Below are 22,424 nucleotides of genomic sequence, written 5' to 3' on the forward strand. Positions count from 1 at the left end.
GGGAGATGAAGAAGCTTGCACAGGATAGAGTAGCATGGACAGCTGCATCAAACCAGTCTCAGGACTGAAGACCACAACAACCACAAGGAAGGAAAATACTGTACACAACGTTTCAGCATTCTGTGTTTCTTGCAGTTTCTGAATTAGTTATAATATTTATTGACTAGTTTTATGTTTTTCATACCATAGTCCTTCAGACCTTTATGTAATATCATGTTTCAACTACAGCCAAAAGATAATTTTGTATATTCTTACAAAAGTTCTGTTGTTATTTGAGGAGGAGGAGGACAGAATTTACAGTTACTGATTGCAGATGGATAATGTGAACAAAAGCCAGAGGAGAAAAGAAATTATAGTCCTGTTGATGAGGCCAGTAATACTGAAATAGCTCATGATTTTTTATCAGTGTTCAAAATGTATAATCTGCATCAGTGGCCCTTTTTTTCATATAAAAGATGATGCTATTGCAAAAGAAAAAATGCATACTGGAGGTACAAAGAAGTAGTTATAGTTATGAAATGTGGGCTGAGTTAATATGGGACTGTATTTATACTAGAAAACAAAAGAGAAAAAGACTGCAAATTTAAAATTTTAAACTTGTTCCTAATTTGTTGTGTGTATGATATACATGAGGTGTGATTGAAAAACAATGAGAATTTTTGTTTGTCTTAAAGAATCTTTATTTATTCATCAGCGCCAACTTTGAATGTGACTAAGTAATCCTCCTGAAATATAATGATATAATACACTTGTACCAGCACTTTTTTAAATCTTGGAAACAATTCTGGAACTCACTTTTTCTTATGGTGTTCAGATCCTTCAGTGATTCTGTTTTTGTCTCAGTCTCATCAATGGTAGCAATGTGACCTCCTTTCATCAACCTGTTGAGCCTCGGGGATAGAAAGAAGTTGCAGGAGGCCATGTTTGGCAAATACAGAAACTGAGGCAACATATCGGTTTTGTTTTTTGCCAAAAAATCATGAACAAGCATTGAGGTATGAGTGGGAGCATTATTGCGATGCAATTTCCATGAGTGGTTTTGCCACAATGCTGGTTGTTTTCTTAGGAGTGCCTCACGCAGACAGAGCGTAACTCCCAGGTAGTATTTCTTATTGACTGTGCTAACATAAGGCAGGAACTCATGATGCACTATCCCATTGTAATCAAAGAAAATGGTGAGAAGAACCTTGACATGTGATTGAACTTCTCAATTCCCCCGGTCCTGGCTCATCAGACAGTTTCCTTTGGTATGACTGGGCCTTGGTTTTGACATCATACCCATATACTCATGTTTCATCACCTTTTATAACCTTCTTTAGAAGTTGTTGATCATTGTTGACTTCATTCAGAAATTCCCAAGCGGTGTCTATGTGACATTGTTTTTGGTCGAAATTCAACAATTTTGCAACAAACTTTGCAGCTACCATTACATTCCCATAGTACCCGACAGAACTGCCTGGCATGAACCAAAGTATATGCCGACATCATCAGCAGCCTCTCTGATGGTGATTCAGTGATTTTCCAGAACCATTTTCTTTACTATTTCCATATTGTCATCAGTAATTGGTGTACTAGGGCATCCAGGGTGGTTGTGATCTTCAGTGTCTTCTCGATCCTCTGTGAAACATTTTCACCACTCATAAACTCTTGTCCTACTTGTAGTAGATTCACCAAAAGCCGCAGTCAACATTTTGAATGCAGTATTGCACTTATTCCATTTTTCAAGCAAAATTTAATGCAAATTCACTGATTCACCTTTTTTGAAAGTAAAAATTTGCCGAGCACTCAAAAACATGTATAAGCTTTTTGACTATCAACTGTAAAGTAAATAATCAAAACAGCTGAAAATGCAAACAAACATCTGGAACAAGTATACTGACAAAATAAAAAATTTTAGAAATTGGATGTATAAAGCCTGTGAAATTAAAAAATTTCCATTACTTTTTGATCACACCTCATATATTACATAGACAGATAATGGTGTAATACACAGCCTCTCCAAAAGCAAGTGAAAGAGCAATAAAAACACATTTGTGTTAAAAAATATGTGAGGCAATGCTGCTGCTTACCATCTCCTTTGCATAACTTGGATAAAATAACTGAAAAAACTTCTGATAGAGTATATGAGGTAGATTTAGAAGACATTTAGAATGGAATGGTAAACATGCTTACCACATAACATAGATTAAGGATACTTTAACTAAACTAGAGCCATGGTTAGCATGCTTGAGTAGCATTTGGAGGGAGATGAATGCAAATCCAAATTCTTTTAACTGTTTAGGGGTTCCCTGAATTGGTGAAGGTGTATAATGGGATTATTTCTTTGAAAAGACTCAATTGAGGTTTGTGATCCATCTCTGATTACCTCATCTGTATGTCTATGTGGAGTGGGGGGGTCAGGGTGGGGGAGAGAGAGAGGGGGGGGGGGGATTTGTTTGTGGTTTATGGGCATCTAGTGGTGAGGTTATCTATGTCCTTACAAATATTAATAGGAATGAATGTGGTTAAATGTTAGAATGCTAGGAAGAATAAGTCCTATGCAAATGTATGCACTCTCTCCAATCCTCAAACGCAGTCATTGGCTCATTCACACTAACTCACATCCATTAAGACAGCACAAGTGGGCAGATGTTTCAGAACAGATGTAAAATAAGAGGAAAAGTAAAATAATTACACAGGGAAATGTTACTGGCTGATAATTTACAAAAATCACAGATGATCCAGCCAGTATGTTAACACATTATAAGCATTTCTCTAAAATTTTAGGGAGTAATTCGTATGTATCACAAAACCTGAAAAATGGTACCATATTTGTTTGATTGCCAATTAAAATAGAGTACAAATCTGTTGGCATATGACCTGCTGCCCTCTACTCTGAAAATAAAATATAGTCTTGTAAAATTTGGTGTGCTGCGATCTGTACACCACAAGTGCCACACATTGGACAGTCCTCTCATTGGTGCAAGAAGCCATAGGGCAAGAAGGACCTCACCCCACCTGTGTGGCTGAAAGGAGCTTTACCACAGTCGCGATGTGGACTTCACCAGGTGCTGTTTATTGTCAGTCACTTCCAGCTACTCTTCTTCCCATCCATCCATTGATATGATGGTATGAAGGGGACTGGCACACTATCTTATTAGAGAATTGTGACACACTTCATTGGCTGTCATGTCTGCCATTTTTTCCATTAATAACCATATGCCCTGGTGCTCAGCAAAAAGACATCTTCTTCCCCAGCCATTATAGGTGGAAAAGGGTGTCCTGGATATATTCTGGACTAAATCATATGCTGGGTACAAGTGTTGTAGAGTGCTAAGGGCGTTCAGGGAGTCAGTACAGATGAGGAATAACAAATGTCACCTGCTTCAGCACCCTCAAGATTGTATATAACTCAATACTGAAGACCGTGAAGTCTTGAGGTAACTGAATCTTAAGGATACGACCAAACAAAACAACAGATCATCCAGTGGCTTCCCCCATTTGGAACCATCTGTGAATTGAGTTGAAGTGTTCATTTAAAATTTCATAAAATATCATATTAAAAACTCACACAGGAGGGCAATGCTTCATCTACTAGACTACATTTAAAATTGCTCTGGACCTCTGCAGTAACAAGCTTGACAGTCAGTAAAAGTCCCAGATTTTGGTCGCCACTGACCTCACACCAGTGACTCTATTTCATGCTTCATGTGGAACCCATACAGCATTGTTGCTCTTATATGACTGGAGATTGGTTTTCGTTGTGGATGAACAACAGTTTGGTATGCTGGCAAATTTGCAGCAGCAAGGATCTTATGTGCTTGATGTATCATGAGAAGTTGCCACCATATGGTAATGGTTTGCTGATCTAAGGTCTCACTGATCCGTATACCGTGCACCCATAGTCCAGCTACGATCTCACGAAAGCCCTATATAACTTGAGCAGATGTGCCCTTTCTGTTTCCTAAGACCTGTGGGTAAGGCACTTTGAGAAATTCATTGTATACCAAGTCCTTGCCTTCAGGCCTTTTAGGTGGTAACCACAACAGTTTGGAATAACAATGAGGCCCAGAATCATCAGTGAGTCTGCAAAATGTAAAACTGTCTTTTAAGCCCACTCATCCAACCTCTTTACTGTAGGTCACAACTGACGAGTTGCTGTTGTCGTATTGGAGGAGGAAGAGAAAACTGCAAAATCGTCCACAAATAAGGAGCATTGTACAAGACTTCTTACTGTACACATTATGCTGTTTATGGCTATGGTAAAAGGAGCAACACTTAAAAACATCTCCAGAATCCACACTGAGAATGGCTAAGGAGCTGCCTGATCTCTAACATCCAGACAATGGCTGACCATTCACTCCATGGTCTATCCTACACACACTGTTAACTTCTCTGACATGTTTGGTCCTTTCCTGGTTTGAGGAGAAATATCAAAATTACCTCCTTTGATAAATTGGGAAATTGGTCTGTCCACTATCCTGAATTAAAACATTGCAAGAGAATTTCCTTTGACCCATTTTCATGTTCTACGGCATGCTGTATGTGATTTATTCAGGACGAGGCCCAAGAGCCTTAGACAGTGCCGAATACATCTCCCAAATGGAGAATATGCAGTTGTAGGACTCAGGATCATTGGACCTGAAGTCAAAGTCACCCCTCTGTTTGATAGCATGCCAATGACAAGCACTGGATCCAGGGTGGCAGTGGCAGTGATCATTGCAGAATGCTCTGCTATTGTCTGGGCGATATTGCCAGGTATTATTCAGAGACATCTCTGTTTCAGCACCACTGCTATAGGTAGCTGATTGCATTTACTGGAAACCCACCTGATGGCTTCCCATACTTTCATAGAACAAGTGGAATGTTTTGGGGTGTCCAGAAATGTTTGCCAAGACCTTTCCTTGCTCTGCTTGATTATGCCTTGAGCCTTGGCTTTCATTAATCAAAAGTCAGGAACATTTTCTGTTGTTGGGCAGTGCTTTAACTGTCACAGAGCCAGATTCCTTAGCGGACTCATTGGTCCATCAAGGTACAGGTTGACTCCTAAGATGACACGAGGACTTCACTATGGATAAGTGAGCAGCATGGGGAATCACTAAAGTGATGTGGTCCACCCATTTCTGGATGCTGTCTCGGTATTCAAACACCGCCAGGTGGCAGAACAACATGCAGTTAAGTTTTCTGGTCACCCATTGTGGTAGTGGCCTTTTAAGGATTGCTCCATCCAACAGATGAATTCAGAGTGGGAAGTTGTCACTGGAATGAAGGTCATCATTAAGTTCCCTCAGAGCCAAATCCATGAGGGATGGCTGAAGATCACCCAGTAGCAGTGTTGAAATGAGCAGAATTGCTGGTACTGAGAATGCACTACTGCTGAGACATCATGAGGCTCTCTAATACTTGACCCCTGGGGAAACTCAAGTTTGAGCTCCATAATACATTATGGGCATTGAAATCTCCCAGTATGAGAAATGGTCAGGGGAGTTGTTCTATAAGCTGTGTGAAAACCTCAGAATCTCTGACCGATGTGAATTTCAACAGCTGCTGCTTGCAGATCAGTAACTATGAATAGTGCAGATGAGTTCTGTGTATTACTGACAAACACAATGACCTCTCCCTGCGCTGTTTCCCAGTCATGTTACCTTTGTGATGGAGGGTATAGCCCCATAGCACAGGGGGCTCAATAGTTATAAAATGTGTTTCTTGTCAACACAAGTACAGGGGACGTTCCTGTGCTAGTAGTTTCAATTCCCCCCTCCCCCCTTGCTTCCTGAACCCATTGATGTTCCACTGTATTATTAAAGCCTATTGATTTGGAGGGGGGTTGTATTTTCGTCCTGTCTCTTTCATGGGTGGGAAGCCCACAATGAGTGAAGGCTCAGTCTTGGGGCAAGATGGTTCCCTCAGGCAGACTTCACTTTCCACTGACTTTGAAGGCTAATCATGAGAACCGTGAGATGCAATGAGGGCTGCATGGTCTGACAATTTTGGACCTGTCTTTTTCTGAGGTTGATGCTTCCTATTTAGTTTGTTCATCGAAGTGGGTTTGGTAGGGATAATCGTGGCAGTGGTATTGTCAGGGCTGGCCTGTTTACTGATGTCTGCTAACTGAAGTTCCAGAAGCTCCACAATATCAGAAATTGTAGCTTTCTCTTATATACTAGGGGGGGGGGGGGGGAAGAGGGGGGGGGGTTAAGGTTCCAGAATAACAACACTTTTATAACTGCACTTACAAATCCAGTTAGTAGTCCTGACACTTCCAAGTTCCAGTTGTGCAAAGGCTTTGGCTGTCAGAATTGGCTTCTTAATGGCTGAAGCAAAAGTAGTAGTGAATGTGGGAAGGTGCAGAGTCCTACAGATCTTTTTTGTCTCACCATATCTGATATGCTTCATAGTTTTCAGCTCCTGTATCTTCCTTTCTTTGAGATAGACACTGCAGTCTCTACCCACACAGGGTGATTCCCAGAGCAATTTATGCACTTCGGAGGAGATGAACAAATCTGCAAGTGACTTCATCCCTTAAGTTCCAGAGTGCTGTGCTCAGAGCACCAGCATGTAAAACAGCACATGGGTAGGGGACATAAGGCTGCACATTTAAACAAAGAAAACCTGTCCTGATACATTCTGGACATTTCATGCTATTGACTGTTAGGATAAAAGAATATCTCATTTGACCAGATTTCCATCCACCTTTTTCATTATATTTTGCATGTCAGCGAGACCTTCTTGAGCCCACTCATCTTTCAGTTCTTGTTTGGGAATATCTCAAAGATCTCTACATGACATGACAACTTAGCTATAGCTCAAGGTATTGTGCAGCTCTGTTTCATTTGCATATTTCCTGAAGCATTTAGCTTTCTATAGGTTCATTGCTTGTTGGAGACAAGAAGACTGAGCCAACAGTGTCCTATTTCACAATTTCTTGATAGATTTCAAAGTCCAAATAATGCCCTCTAAACCCATCTGAATATAAAAAGGTGAAACTTTCTCAAAGCTGCTCTCTTTCCTTTAACTATTAAAAGCACAGTCTGGCTAGCAGCATGTGTTCTGTACTATAAATGGAAGCACTCTGAATAATTCCTGAGTCAGGACTACATGAGCCCCCTTGTGAGGTTGGGTGTTGACACCCATCAGCAGTATGCTCATACTACTGTGAGTTGAAAGAGACAAGTTTGAGGGTTCCACCTTGGTCCCACAAGCAGCTAGGGAAATACAGGTCCTCCCAGACGGAGCCCTGCTTGCCTCTGTAAGCCTTACACAGCTGAAATGATGCAGGTTCCCCAGAGGTTGCCAGCTAACCACAGACCCACCTGAACAGCCGTTATCTCACCAGTATGAGCACACTTTGAGATTGAGGTTTTTTGTATAGAGGTTTATACCATCCTCATGATCTAGGCATTCGAGCCAAGATCCTGTTCTCTGTAGGACACAATGTTCCACTACCATGCCACATGGTGACTGCTGAATCATGTTCAGAGCTTAAGCTAACAGAGGCCTGGCAGCACTGTTTAGCACAACCTGAGGGGCACATTTGGCTTACTGAATGCCATGGGCGAGGAGAGCACTCCTGCCCCACCCTTGGCTAAATCCATGAGATACAGGAAATTCTAATCTGTCCCCTTTTCCTCTTAAGCATACACAAAGCTAAAACAAGGGGGTGCTTGGTAGCAGTAAGGAGAATGGTGACATGATTGGCATCTAAATTGGATATGATGCAATAAGGGAAGTAGTGTATTTTAAGCAGGTGGTGCTCCACAGGTTGTAAATGTATAAAGTAAGTCATATTTATGAATTGCCAAGAGCTACTGATAAAGTAAATGAAAGTTTATAGTATCAGAAACTCTTGGTGTTTTGTAAGTCTAACTTTCTTTGAGATGAAATACTGATGGAATTCTCTTACCTAGGAGGCACAAATACACACAGGATGTTCCGAGCAAAGAAGTTATCAGGAATGGAGTGGCATATTCGAGAAAGTTTTCTTCAATAAAAAAAGCTCTACTGGCATCAAATATTTGTATGGAATTAAAGTAGCAGACCCAGAAAATGTGTGTCTTGATGCGCAATGTGGATCATGTTAAAAATGTACAAGGAAAATTTTTTGAAACTGAATTTAGTGCTATCAAAGAATATTAGAAGTTAAATGGATAGTTTAAATATGAAATGAAAAGGCAATAAAAGTAACAGATGGGAAAAGACTTCTGTTTAAAGCCCTTACCACAAGAAGGGACAATTTAGTTGGATGTCTCCTGCATCATCATTTTCGTCATTTTTCAGTAGTTTGATCCAGATATGTAACACTTTCTTTTCTAGTTATTAATGATACCAGTATTGATTGTATTTGTTTGACGTTACATGTAGTACACAACAGAACACTAAATTCCATTTTTGGGGCCCATACTATAACTGCAATTAAGATTGCAATTTTTTTACACTAATCTTTGTTGTAATGTAGTTCTTGCTGTGGCTTTATACCACTGTTGCTAGACTATTATCATTTCCATATGATTGTGTGCATATGAGATTAAGGGGAGTGTTTCAGATGGTAAATCTGACAGTGCATTTCATAAAATTTAGAGTGTAACATATGCTCATGCCACTAAACTACAACTAGCTGCATACAACCCTGAGATGCAACCCAGTCAGAACTGCCACAAAAACAATCCATAAACAGCACACGTCGCTCATAAACATCTTTGTACCATGTATAATGTAAAAAAATCTACTCACCAAGTGGTGGCAGGAGGAGGTTATACTTCTGCAAGCTTTCAGAGCCAGTGGCTTCTTCTTCCAGTGGAATAGTTGAAGAAGAAGGAAGAGGGGTGAAGGGACAGGACTGGAGAGGTTTAGAAAAAGGGGTAGATTTTGGAAATGTCATCCAGGACCACTAGTCAGGGGAGACTTACCAGATGGGGTGAGAAGGAAAGACTGATCACAAACTGATTAGTTTTGTACCATGTATATAAGAATAAAAATCTCAGTTTTGCTGTAACAACACTACTTACACTGCGATTAGTAGAATGTAACAAAGTTTAGATGGGATTTATCATTACTTCCCTAGCTGCTCACAAATTCAACATTACCTCTATAGTTGGTATTCTAGTATTAAATACAGGGTGTGTGAGTCAGTGAGGTACACTACCTCACATGTTCATCCACAGATTGCATTGTCATTGTAAAATTTTGTTTTAGAAAGTTTCATTGTTACTGGGTTAAAGTGTAATCAATTTTTCAATTATTAGAAGCTTGAAGAAGGATATGGCATTGGTATTAACAAGCTACCCACCCTGGCTTTGCTTGGATAGCACAAATAACTATGGCTGGATGACTTTTCTGGCATAGCATTAATAAATTGTACGCACGAACTGTCCTCATGAATCTAGCTATCCATTAGTGAATACTGTATCAGAATTCCTACAATAGTTCCCAAGATTAGCCTTACAGGCTTAAAAACATGGCCAGGGATTTATAATATGTATAGATTAATAACGCAGAAATCAGGAATTGGATGGTAATATATTGCAGGAACTTATGTGTGTGCATTGGTGAAGGAAGCTTCTGTTCTTTATGTTGAAGATGTTTTGACCAGCCAAAGCAGAAACATGTTCTCTGTACAGAGAACGATATATTGTTCAAAAAATCAACTACTGCTGAAAGACTGAACTGAAATACTAGATAGTTGTGACATGAACAAAAATTAGATATAAAAGAAAATCTGCCTTATTACTTGCATGTCTGTTCATATAAAAGATTATTATTATTATTATTATTATTATTAAGGACAATAGGGGCCAAGGACGGACGTGTGTGTGTGTGTGTGTGTGTGTGTGTGTGTGTGTGTGTGTGTGTGTGTGTGTGTGTGTGTGTGCGCGCGCTCTTGTTATGTACATGTGAAAACAATACATATACTGAATGCTGTAGCAAGTAGTTAGGTGAAAACACAGTGACTGGGTTGACATATCGTGACACACACGTAAAGATTTTTTTAAAAAGAGAGAGAGAGAGGGAGAGAGAGAGAGGGAGAGGAAGCCATTAATGCTTTCATGCATGAAGTATAGTGTAGAAGAATACTTCTAAGATCATGTTTGTCTCTGTCGTTTGTTAATCTACTTTAAATCAATTACTATCATTACATTTCTATTTACAAAAACCAGAAAATTATAGTTCTTTTACTCACAGGATTTTGTTAGTAGTGGTATAAGTAGAAACATGTGCTGCTCAGGTAAAATATTTTTTGCAATACATTGTCAGATGAAAATTATTTGAATGTTACCACTGCTTTATGATTCAACTTAGTTAGTATCTGTACACACACACACACACACACACACACACACACACACACACACACACACACACAGAGAAATGTCCTTTTTATTGCGAACAGTAATATCGCAGCACGGCTATCCTTCAAATAATTCTAAGGAATAGTGGCAGCATGTCTTCCTTCATACTGAGTCTTGTATCATCCCCATTATAATAATCACTGTGCTGAATGGGATAATGATACATTGTTTTACATTTACTTTCATATACTTCAGGACATAAGTCATAGAAAGCACCCAATACATTCAAGATTAAATTTTTTCATTGCAGGGCCTGCAGGCAGCTCTCCACAGGGTGTAGCTCAGAGTCAAAGTTCGGTGTCTATTAAATCAATGAATCGAAACCAAAGTTCCTCTGCTCTTGGTGAAATGAATGGAGATGGAGGGCATCCAAAGGTAATAAAACATGTTGAGTACTTGCAAATTATTCCTGTAATAGATGGAATTCAGTAACTGAGGACACTGCCTGGTTTACATTTTCCACATCAGTATAAAAAATTTTGAAATTCAAACATTATATTTTTAATTTGCATATCTTGCTAATGAGTATTCTTCGTTTGGCCCTCCAGTTTTAGTAACACATCTGCAGGACTGGTGCATATGACATGACAGTAACAATTTTAATGGACAAAAGTTTTTGTGAGCTTATCAATATTTGTTTAATAACTGCATACACTCTTCTAAGAATATGAAAATGTTCATCTCAGTAATACTCCTGATGCTGATGGTTATTCTCCATGCTGCATTCTTTTTCCAAGAGGAGCCAGTCCAGCTACATTGTAAGAGAGACTCTGTGCAACTATGAAATTAAGGAGGCAAACAAGTAACACATTGAGACTTTGAATCAGTCCATGATGTGTGCAAGGATAGCATACAGTCTGGGACACAGGCTCAAACCCCAATCTGGTACACAGTTTTATCTTGTCACCAATGATCTATCACTGCATAAACTACTCTAAAAATAAACAAGTTGCTGTCTTGGAGGTCAGATCAGTTCACAACCATAGACATACATTTTCTGTGGACAAGAGTGCTAATATAGCTGTAGCTACAATATCACTGAAATTAAACATTGTTGACTATAAATTTTTAAACAGGAGGGTCCAAGTGATTAATTAATTCTAAGAGCATTTCAATGCAGAACTTTCTTTCTGATGGAAAAAAACTAAAATGAGAACTAATACTAATAGTTTCAGAAGTGTGTGATCATATGTCAAGAAATATATGCTAATTAAGTGTCCATGTGAATTTTTTCCCAGTGTTGCATAGCTGTTTCATTTCCCAAATAACAAACCACCAATAAAGTTTTCTTTCTTCTTATTCTTACTTTCCTAACTATTGAATAAAGTCATTTATTTGAAAGTTCTTTGTACTTCCTGTTATCTTCCCAAAAAGAACTGCTCTTCTCAGACATAAACTGAACAACAGATTATCATGACCTGAATGTTATAATTGTGAATTGCATGGTTTATATTGTGAGCAGTGCAGCATGCCTTCCTTGTTGTTTGTGTCTATCCAGCAGCAAGTCACTATTTTATGCAAATAATTCAATTTCAAACATTTCAATCAGCTTGTATGTCAAGAACAATTTTAAGTATTGCTTCATCTGTGTACAAAATTTATGAGATCAGCATTTTCCTTCATTTACTCTTTAAAATGGATCATAAGGGAGTTAGATTGCCCATATTGCATAGAAATGTGGAGGACACTGTTTTAGGTAAAGCCAAGGACAAAACCAGATGAGTTAGACCTAAGTCAACTTACCATTATTTTTATACTTCATTGCTCATGGAGCAATCATATTATTATGAAATTCAACACAGTGCCACATTTAGTAATTCAGTAAGATTCTCAGGTGCTTGTATTTCACCTACATTTCCAATCATTTTCACTTGAGCCAGTAAGTCCTGTTCCTAACATTAATGAAAACAGCAACCAATACATGATACTTTGATAGTTTTGCATTGGTTTATTAAATGGTCATTTTCTGATTATGTCATGTTACAATATTTTTATATCTCTTTCTTCAATTTGATTACAAACAATTTGTTCTTGCTTTGTTCTTATTGCAGGGTAATGTGCATTTCATGAGGAAAATTCCTCCTGGAGCTGAGGCATCTAACATACTTGTTGGAGAAATGGACTTCTTGGACAAAACAATATCTGCATTTATACGGTTACGACAAGCTAATTTCTTAGGTGACTTAACAGAGGTTCCAGTTCCTACGAGATTTATCTTTGTTTTACTTGGTCCAACTGTAAGTTGCATTTTATGACAGGAATATTTAATTTTCTGTGTAATGCCATTAATATGAAAAAAATGCTGAAAAAAAGGCTAGTAGTATTGCAGATTACAAAGTATCTCTAAAACTGTGTAGCCCTAATTAATTTTTAATGTTGGTGAAACTTCTGAGTTGTATGGTCATGGTCCATAAACTTTGACAGTTCCTGACATTCACACAGAGCTGCCTTGGACCTCTTCAAAGGTGCTCCTGGTTCTGTTGAGCCTTTTTGACTGATATGTTAACTCTTGAATGTCCAACCTAAGTACCATTGAAAAGGTGGTCAGGTAGAAATTTACTCATAATCAGCAGAGTTAATTCTTGTAGAGATAAAATTTAACTATGGAACTGGTGTCTGTCAAAGATAAAACTTATCTATTAATTCACTAGAGCTACAGCCGATATGGCTTCTTGTATTCTGTTAAAATTGTCCAAATCTTTATATATTTTGATGGCTTCTCTTTATAGCCAAGGATAATAGTATGTCATTGTAGGTAACATTTTCATTTCAGAAAACTACACTACACACTTTCCCGACCAAAGAGCAAGCATGCTCTGCTACTGCTGCAACTGATTTTTCTACTTTCCCTTATAAGCAAAGAGGCAAAGAGACTTTTGTTTTCCATCAGATGTGCACTCACACTTCCCTTGTGTAGATTCAGTGTAGACCTTATAAATCTTGAATGCCTACAAAAGAGGGCAGCCATCCTTTACAAGTTTGAGGGCTTTACATATTTTGTTTGTTGGTCTATGGAAAATAAGTGAACAGAGCTCTGGGACAAATAACTGTAGTCCAAAAGACAAAAGACTGAAAACAATGGGAGAACACAGTTTATCTCCATTTTATTAAATCATGAGTGATCAGATCAATAAGAATTATCAGAAACATAGCGTCAGAGCAGGTTTTAGATAAAAAAAAGACCAAAAAAAAAAATTATGTGAGGCCCTCAAATCTGTGACAGATAACTGGCCTCCTATATTCACATGCACGGCTTCATAAGATTCAGTGTACATGTAGTAAAGTCATTTGGAACTACAAAGAGAACCATGAATACATGGAATACATGTCTGAAGGAACACAAAAGTTTTTGCTCACTAGGAAAAGTTTCATCAACAAGTACAGCAACCTATCATGAAAAGGCTTTATTGTATATTTTTAATGACCACATATAGTAAATAATGATACAAATAATTTTTTATCAATCTTCTTTAGAATTAAAAATGTATTTATTTTGGTTTGTCCTTATATTTTTAACATAATTTGTCTAAATTTGTGAATGCCTGGTGATTTGTTTTATCGTATTGATTATTGGTAAATATAATGGAGATATTTCTCTTTTATTTTATGGTGGTGGGAATATATTTAATACAGCACTTAAAAATAGACAAATTATTTATAGTGGTCGTAGTTAAGGAGATACTTTATAATAATAAAATGTCTCTACAAGAGAATTTATGTGGATTTGATTGATGCACCAAAAATTTTTACCTCTGGTTTTATGACAGTTACTTATCAACTTACTGACTCTTCTCATAATTAAAAAAAAAATGAGCATTTTCCTTTTGTCATGTGCCATATGTTCTATATTTCTGATTTTCGTGGACAGCTCTCGATTTTTATACAGAACTTTCTGTCCCTCCACACCTTTAGAATTTGAGTCAGGGCTTCACACAGTTCCCCCCGTATCCAAAAGTGGGGTCTTGCAGGGCTCTGTCCTGGGCTTCTCAGTCTTTTTTAGTAGCCATTAATGGTTATACAGTGGCAGTTGGATCCTCTGTAACAGCCTTTTTATATGCTAATGACTTTTGTGTTTCCTTTTGCTCCTTTACTATTGGTGAGGTTGAACGTCAACTGCAAGGGGCCTTATGAAAGGTGCAGTCATGGGCCCTCACTCACGGCTTTCAGTTTTGAGCCACCAAGACTTGCATCATGCACCTCTGTCATCGTCATACTGTCCACCCACATCTGTAACTTTACCTCGATGACCAACTACTCAATGTAGTGGAGACTTATCACTTTTTAGGACTGGTTTTTGACACCTGCTTATTTTGGCTTCCCCAGTTTCATCAGCTTAAGGAAATGTGCTGGCGGCACCTAAACATTCTTCAATGCCTGAGCCACACCGACTGGAATGCAGATCGTCCTACACTGCTGCAGCGCTACAAAGCCCTTGTGCAGTCCCACCTTGACTATGGAAGCCTGGCGCATGGTTTAGCATTGCCCTCAGCATTGCGGCTGCTGGACCCTATACCCCACTCTGGAGTTTGACTTGCAATGGGAGTTTTCTGAATGAGCCAAGTGAACAACCTCCTTGTGGAAGCTGGGGTTCCTTCATTCCGGATCAGGCAAAAACGACTGCTTGGGCATTATACTGCCCGTATTCATAGATTGCCTCAACATCCAAATTACTGTCTCCTTTTCCCTAACACGACGACCCATCTCCCGCAATGGTGGCCCAGATCAGGGATTCCAATTGCAGTCTGTGTCAGGGTCCTTCTCAAAGAACTCGAGTCTTTTCCTATGCCACCTTTCCTCTGGGTCCACTCACATGCATGTCCATGGTCCATGCCCCAGCCGCAGCTTTATCTGGACTTATTGTGAGCCCCAAAAGTCTCCGTTCCTCCTGAGGCCCTCCACCACCAATTTTTACCAGGGCTCAAAAATAGTCTACTCTGTTGGCTCCATTGTCAATGGTCAGGGATTGGCTTCACTTATACTCATGCTGGACACACTGAACAGTGCTTCTTGCCAGATGGCTGCAGTGTTTCATTGGGTAGTTGGTAGCCATTGTTGTGCTCTTGAGCATATCTGCTCCTGCACATGTAAGTCCTTCCTCATCTGTAGTGACTCCTTAAGCAGCCTACAAGCTCTCAACCAGTGCTTTGCTCACCATCCTTTGGTGATGACTATCCAAGAATCTGTTTATGCCCTCAAAAACATTGGACATTCAGTCATCTTCATCTGGACCCCAGGACATATCGGAACTGTGGGATATGAACTTGCTGACAGGCTGGCCCAACAGGCTACCGGTAAACCAACTCTAGAGATTGGCACACTGGAGAGTGAGCTCTGATTATGCCATAAAGTTTTTGGGATCTGGGATGCTGAATGGTGCACCCTCAGTACACCAAATAAACTACACATGTTATCAAGGAGACAATGAATGTGTGGAGGTCATCTGTGCTAGCCACTCACAGGGACTCCATTGTCCTTTGCTGGTTCCACATTGGCCATACTTGGCTGACTCATGGTCATCTCCTACATCGCGAGGACCCACCTCAGTGTCACTGTGGTTCCCAATTGACTGTGGTCCACATCTTACTGGACTGCCCAATTTTAGCCGCCCTGAGGCGGACTTTTAACCTTCTCGCAACACCGCCTATGGTGTTAGGAGACAATGCCTCAATGGCTGATCTAGTTTCATGTTTTCTTTGAGAGGGAGGTTTTTATCACTCAGTCCAAGGGTGGGCATCTGGCCTTCTCTCCCAGACCTTCGCCCTCCGTCCATTTTCACTCTTCCTCACTCTTTCTTTGCTGTTTGTTTGCCTTGATACTTGTCCTTTCCCTGTCTGCGTTTCTCTAGCCTTGTGTTTTCTGGCCAATCAGCTAGCCCACGCCATCGCCATCTGCTATATTATTTCAATACCTTCAACCACCTTTTTTTTAGTGTGCATTTTTCTCGTTCAGTTTGCCTCTTTCATTTTCAGTGTGATTCCCAGTTAGTTTCAATCCATTTTTTGGGAATAGTTTTAACCCAAGACATGTTTGCACGAGGAAAAAGGTGCTGATGACCCTGCAGTTTGGTCTTGTTTTGTAGGTAGTCCTCTTATTGATGGAGTGATCCAACACACATCGTGATATATCAGCCAGTAAGAGCATTATCTGTGAAAGATGAAGTTTTGAGCTTCAGTCCCAGTTCAGCATACAGTTTTAATCTATCACAAAGTAATGACAATATATTTCCTTATCTTACTATAATTTTCTGACAAATAAAATATACACAGATAATATGTGGGAAAAATGAGACTGTTGTGCTTTTTCTAGGGTGGAATAGCTGGTTTTCATGAAATTGGGCGTGCGATGGCGACTCTAATGTCAGATGAGGTGTTTCATGATGTAGCATACAAAGCTAAGAATAGAAATCATCTGCTTGCAGCAATTGATGAATTTCTGGATGCAGTGACAGTTCTTCCTCCTGGTGAGTGGGATCCTTCCATCAGGATAGAGCCACCAGCAGCAATACCATCACAGGTAAAACAGAAAAAAATTGCAGAATTAATTAAAAGAATTTTTTGTTAAATAAAGTTACACACACAGATAATACCTTAAAAGATCCTTGTTACATGAAGAACTGTAAATAATTTTGGATATACTGAAGAAATAAATCATGTTACACAGCAATGATTAGTGTTGTGAAATTATTTTAATTGCTAGTAATCTTCTTCGAGTCATTGTTGCTGTTAAATGAAATTTCAGTAGAAAAGACTTCATGATAAGACAGGAGTGTGAAAACAGAAATAACTGAGCTTTGGGTGCACAGATCATCACACAAAATATAACCAGATACTTGTTGCATTATGGTGTCTAATAGCTGTATCAGTAGACGTATAACAATTGTTTAGCAATTTTTAATTCTTAAAATTTGTCCAATACTGGTTCAAAATCACAGGCTCTTTAACTTGTGAAAAATATTGAAGAACATTTGACAAACATACCAAAATTTGATAGCTTTGTTATCTGGAAGTTACTTAAAGAATCGTTGATACTTTACATTCCAGTTTGAATGAATGTGCTGAAATTTCAGTCAAGACAAATATAAAGTAAGGGAGGGATTTGTAAGAAGAGCTTACAGAAAATAAATGGAAATTGATGCAGTCTGCAAGTAAAATTAAGTTATTACTACAGAAAGCGAAATACAAAACAGGCTGTGTTCTTTCCTGGGTGAATTTGTACCCTTTGTTATGGCAGGAATGTTTCTCATCACATGGTTGTAATCCAAAAGAGTAGTGATGCACAATAGGAATATTTTGTTTGGGTACTGTGATGAATTTCTTCATTCCACGGTAGAAGCTGCTGCTAAGCTATCAGAGGTCATCAGGAGAATAGTGCTGCAAATGTTATCTTGTGAACCTGATATTGGTACCTGCAAACCAGTGAAGAAAAATAGTATGCTACTATAAACACAGTGCCTACTAGGTGGTTATGATGAATCAGGCCCAGAAGTTTTGATTGTGTAAGAGTGCCATGTTGACTAGCATACATTTCTGCTATACGTAGTGCCATATGAGTGTCAGTACAAAATCCACAGTTGCCAAGGAGATGTGAATAACTTTCTGTTGTGTGCACTTATCACCATGTACTAACTGGCATTGCATCTAGAAGCTGCAGCTCCTTCATAGGAATGAGTAGAACCTCCTAATATGATACAGCACCAACAGAGGTTAAGATGGGTCATTTCTTTAAATCCTAGGCCATTTCCAAAAGTCAGTGACAGTATGGTTAGATCACTGTACTGTCACTGTCAGTAGCTGTTAATGAAGTCGGACATTCTCTGCACTTCTGAATGTGACACAAATGAAATGACTGCAGTTTCTATCTGTTGATAGGGAGCACTAGTGTGTTGTTGGATTATGTCTATGCCATGAGGATAAACACTGTTAGTGACCAACAATTACAATGCAGAAAAGACATTTTATAAATGAATTTATTCTTTACTAGGTGGGAAAAGTTACTATGTCTGACATAGCATTGCAAATAAGGCATGGGAGTAAATATTAAATTATTAAATGTTCTTCACATCAGTGCATATCATGACACAGGAGTGTTCAGAAAATGACATTTTTTTCATCAGTACTGCCATCATATTTATGCTTGTCTATTGATTATTTCCACATTATGCCCCTTTCTCTCAGTAATAATCTACTTAGTGTGTCTGTTGTATCATTAAAACATTTTTTTTAATTATCTACTGAGTGAATACATGCAGAAATTCAACTTACATGACAGAATCAGTTTGGTTTCTGTGAACACCATTGCACAAAAACTGCACTGAAATATGCCATAGACAACCACGAGGCTACAAAGTTGACGCTATTAGATTTCAACAAAGCATTTGATGCCATCAACATTGATACACTGTGCAGAAAAGTTCGACAGCAAAATTTTCAAATTCATTTGAAGCTGTTTGAATTTTATTTGAGAAACAGGCAGCAGCATTATGTTCTCTGCAATAATGTAAAGCCATTCTGTGGCTCTCATGAGAGAACACATTTCCATTGTTCTCCTGCCAATTGATTCTCGACATGTATCCTCTTTCATTGCAAGCATTTACCACACCATGCTTGTTCCCATTTCAATTGCTGCACTAACATATTTTAGTGTATTATGCATGGCGACATAGTCACAAAACCTGCAAAAGGGTTGCACATTTCTTATTTCATCTATAGACTTCACATGTGGGATAGTTCTATCCTTACCTACTGTGGCTATAGGAAACTGCTATTAGAGATGTTGCTTTTTCCCACAAACAGATGTGTGGAATAAAACATGTTTCAGGTGTAAAAAATTTTATTGTGATGTCGCTTGGTATGAGAGTAAAATTAGATAATTGTTGCATAATGATATAATATGTTTGTCAGAATCAAAGAATGGCCTTATTTAAGAAATTTACAATGGCTCTAGACCCATACATAAAAAAGCACCATCTATATGCTAGAAGTAACAGGACAGAAAATAAGTTTTAGAAGTTGCTCAGTTTACTTTATAAATATTTTTCTGCTACCAAATTTATGAATAAATTTTCATTGAAGATGTAGGAGAACTTTTGCATATCATTCTAAGCAAAATTGTACATTTGTATTATACACAGTTTAGTAGGTAATCCAAGTATAAACACAAAGCTTGTAAGGACAGTAGGAAAATTCGTAGATCAGTGAAAACATATGACTTAATCAAGGCAATATCAAATCCACTATGTACAGCTGCAAGCTCCTGAACACAAATTGATCAAATGTACACAAATCTATGTGACTCTTGATACAAAAGTCAAGTTACAGAGACAGTTGGATGAAATCGTGGTATGGTAAAAATAAACTGTAAATTATTTTAACAGAAAGGAAACAATGCAAAAATGGAAATTGTATCACCTAAATGAACAGAACTAAGTAGCCCTTGTGCTTGAATTGTGGAAGATGGGAAAGTAAGGAAACAGATTTTCATTGGATCAAACAGTAACATATTTTGTGACTTCGTAGGCTTTCCCAGCGTAATAAGTCATGAAAGTATCTTCGGGTTTGCTGTCAGTGACTGTAACATATTTCACAAATATATATTTTTATTATCTTAATATAACACTTCCTTCAAAGATCAGAAGCAAAGTCCCAAATAAGTACAGAAAATTGGTAAAACAATATTATTTTAATCTCTGTAAACAAGATAAGTCTTCCTCGGGATTTGTATAACTACCAGTGCCACTTACATTGTCAACATGATACCTGTCAATTGTTAACGTACGTTCTATATTTTTTACTATAGTACATTTGTTCTACTCATTGTACAGGGACCTGAAGATGGCATCAATGTAATGCTGAAACTGGTAGCACATAAGAAGTTCATAAAATAAATTTCTACAATACATATGGCTGTTGGTAAATTATTGCATCAATAAATACATGCCAGCCATTGTCCCATGGTCCTTAATGGATCAACAAAGAAAAAAGTCTGGCATAATAAGTCATCCTCACTCTGCCAATGGCCTAGTCAAAGAGGCCGGAGGAGCAGACAGAGGTCCAGGGTACTCTCTTGTCCTTGGGGTTGGAAAGTGCCCGTAAAGGCAGAAGAATCAGCAATGGTCAATGGAATGAGGATGCAGAAGGCAATGGAAACGAGTGCATTAAAGACACATAATGTGTATCGACAGGACATGTGGTGTGTAATAGAAAAAGTGTCATGATGATCTCTCCATTGGCAAAAGATTCTGAAATAGTACCCCATTTGGATCTCTGAGAGGGGACTTTCAAGGGGGAGGTGACCATGAGAAAAAGATTGAATAACCAATGAGATGATAATGTTCTACGAATCGAGGTATGAAATGCCAGAAACTTGAATGTGGTAGGGAAGCTAGAAAATCTGAAAAGGGGAATGCAAAGGCTCAATCTAGATATATTAGGGGTCAGTAAAATGAAATGGAAAGAAGACAAGAATTTCTGGTTAGATGAGTACAGGGTAATATCAACAGCAGCAGAAAATGGTATAATTGGACTAGGATTCATTATGAGTAGGAAGGTAAGGCAGAGAATCTGTTACTGTGAACAGTTCAGTGATCTGATTGTTCTTATCAGAATCAACAGCAAACCAACACTGACAATGATAGTTCAGTTACACATGCCGATGTCGCAAGCTGAAGAGTAAGAGATAGAGAAAGTATATGAGTTTATTGAAATCGTAATACAGTATGTGAAGGGAGATGAAAACATAATAGTCATGGGGGACCGGAATGCAGTTCTAGGGGAAGGAGTAGAAGAAAAGGTTACACAAGGAATGAGAGAGGAGAAAGTCTAATTGATTTATGTAATAAATTTCAACTAGTAATAGTGAATCATAAGAGGAGGAGGTACACTTGGAAAACACCAGGTGATACAGGAATATTTCAGTTACATTACATCATGGTCGGACAGAGATTCCAAAATCAGATACTGGATTGTAAGGCATATCTAGGAGCAGATACAGACTCAAATCACAATTTAGTAGTGATGAAGTGTAGGCTGAAGTTTAAGAGATCAGTCAGGAAGAATCAATATGGCAGTGCAGTTGAAGAGGGATGGACATATCTTAAAAGGGCAATTACAGAAGTTGGAAAGAAAAACATAGGTACAAAGAATGTAATTGTGAAGAAACCATGGGTAACAGAAGAAATATTTCAGTTAAGAGATGAAAGAAAGAAGTACAAAAATGTTCAGGGAAATTCAGGAATACAGAAATGCAAGTCTCTGAGGAATGAAATAAATAGGAAGTGCAGGGAAGCTAAAACAAAGTAACGGCATGAAAAATGTGAAGAAATTGAAAAAGAAATGATTGATGGAAGTACTGACTCAGCATATAGGAAAGTTGAAACAACATTCGGTGAAATTAAAAGCAAGGGCTGTAACATTAAAAGTGCAACAGAAATTCCACTGTTAAATGCAGAGGAGAGAGAGATAGGTGGAAAGAGTACATAGAAGGCCTCTGTGAGGGGGAAGATTTGTCTGATGTGGTAGAAGAAAAAACAAGAGTCAATTTAGAAGAGATTGGAAATCGAGTATTGGAATCAGAATTTAAGAGAGCTTTGGAGGACTTAAGATCAAATAAGGCAGGAGGGATAGATAACATTCCATCATAATTTCTAAAATCACTAGGGGCGTTGGCAACAAAATGACTATTCATGTTGGTGTGAAGAATGCATGAGTCTGGTGACATACCATCTGACTTTCAGAAAAATATCATTCGCTCTGTTCTGAAGACTGCAAGAGCTGTCAGTGCGAGAATTGTTACACAATCAGCTTAACAGCTCATGCATCCAAGTTGCTTACAAGAATAATATACACAAGAATGAAAAAGAAAATTGAGGATGTGTTAGATTACGATCAGTTTGGCTTTAGCAGAGGTAAAGGCACCAGAGAGGTAATTCTGACATGGCAGTTGATCATGGAAGCAAGGCTAAAGAAAAATCAAAACATGTTCATAGAATTTATTAACCTGGAAAAAGCGATCAGAAATGTAAAATGGCGCATGACGTTCGAAATTCTCAGAAAAATAGGGGTAACCTGTAGGGAGAGATGGCTGTTAAACAACATGTACAAG

The 22,424-nt window shown here is 38.4% G+C and overlaps 1 protein-coding gene across 9 annotated transcripts in view; it reads left to right on the forward strand.

Annotated features, from left to right (window-relative positions):
* The window catches only part of LOC124777617 (sodium bicarbonate cotransporter 3), a 960,712-nt gene that overhangs the window by 769,035 nt on the left and 169,253 nt on the right, over positions 1 to 22,424 (forward strand). For all 9 annotated transcript variants that reach the window (XR_007015757.1, XM_047253082.1, XM_047253080.1 and 6 more), the window contains 3 exons: positions 10,576 to 10,700; positions 12,377 to 12,562; positions 16,632 to 16,838. Coding sequence is in view for 8 of the 9 variants with exons in the window: in XM_047253082.1 (XP_047109038.1) it covers positions 10,576 to 10,700; positions 12,377 to 12,562; positions 16,632 to 16,838 (518 nt within the window). In the remaining variant the exon portion in view is untranslated. The remainder of the gene's footprint in view (positions 1 to 10,575; positions 10,701 to 12,376; positions 12,563 to 16,631; positions 16,839 to 22,424) is intronic.

This window comes from Schistocerca piceifrons, chromosome 2, assembly GCF_021461385.2.
Source record: "Schistocerca piceifrons isolate TAMUIC-IGC-003096 chromosome 2, iqSchPice1.1, whole genome shotgun sequence".
NCBI classification, from domain to species: Eukaryota; Metazoa; Arthropoda; class Insecta; order Orthoptera; family Acrididae; genus Schistocerca; species Schistocerca piceifrons.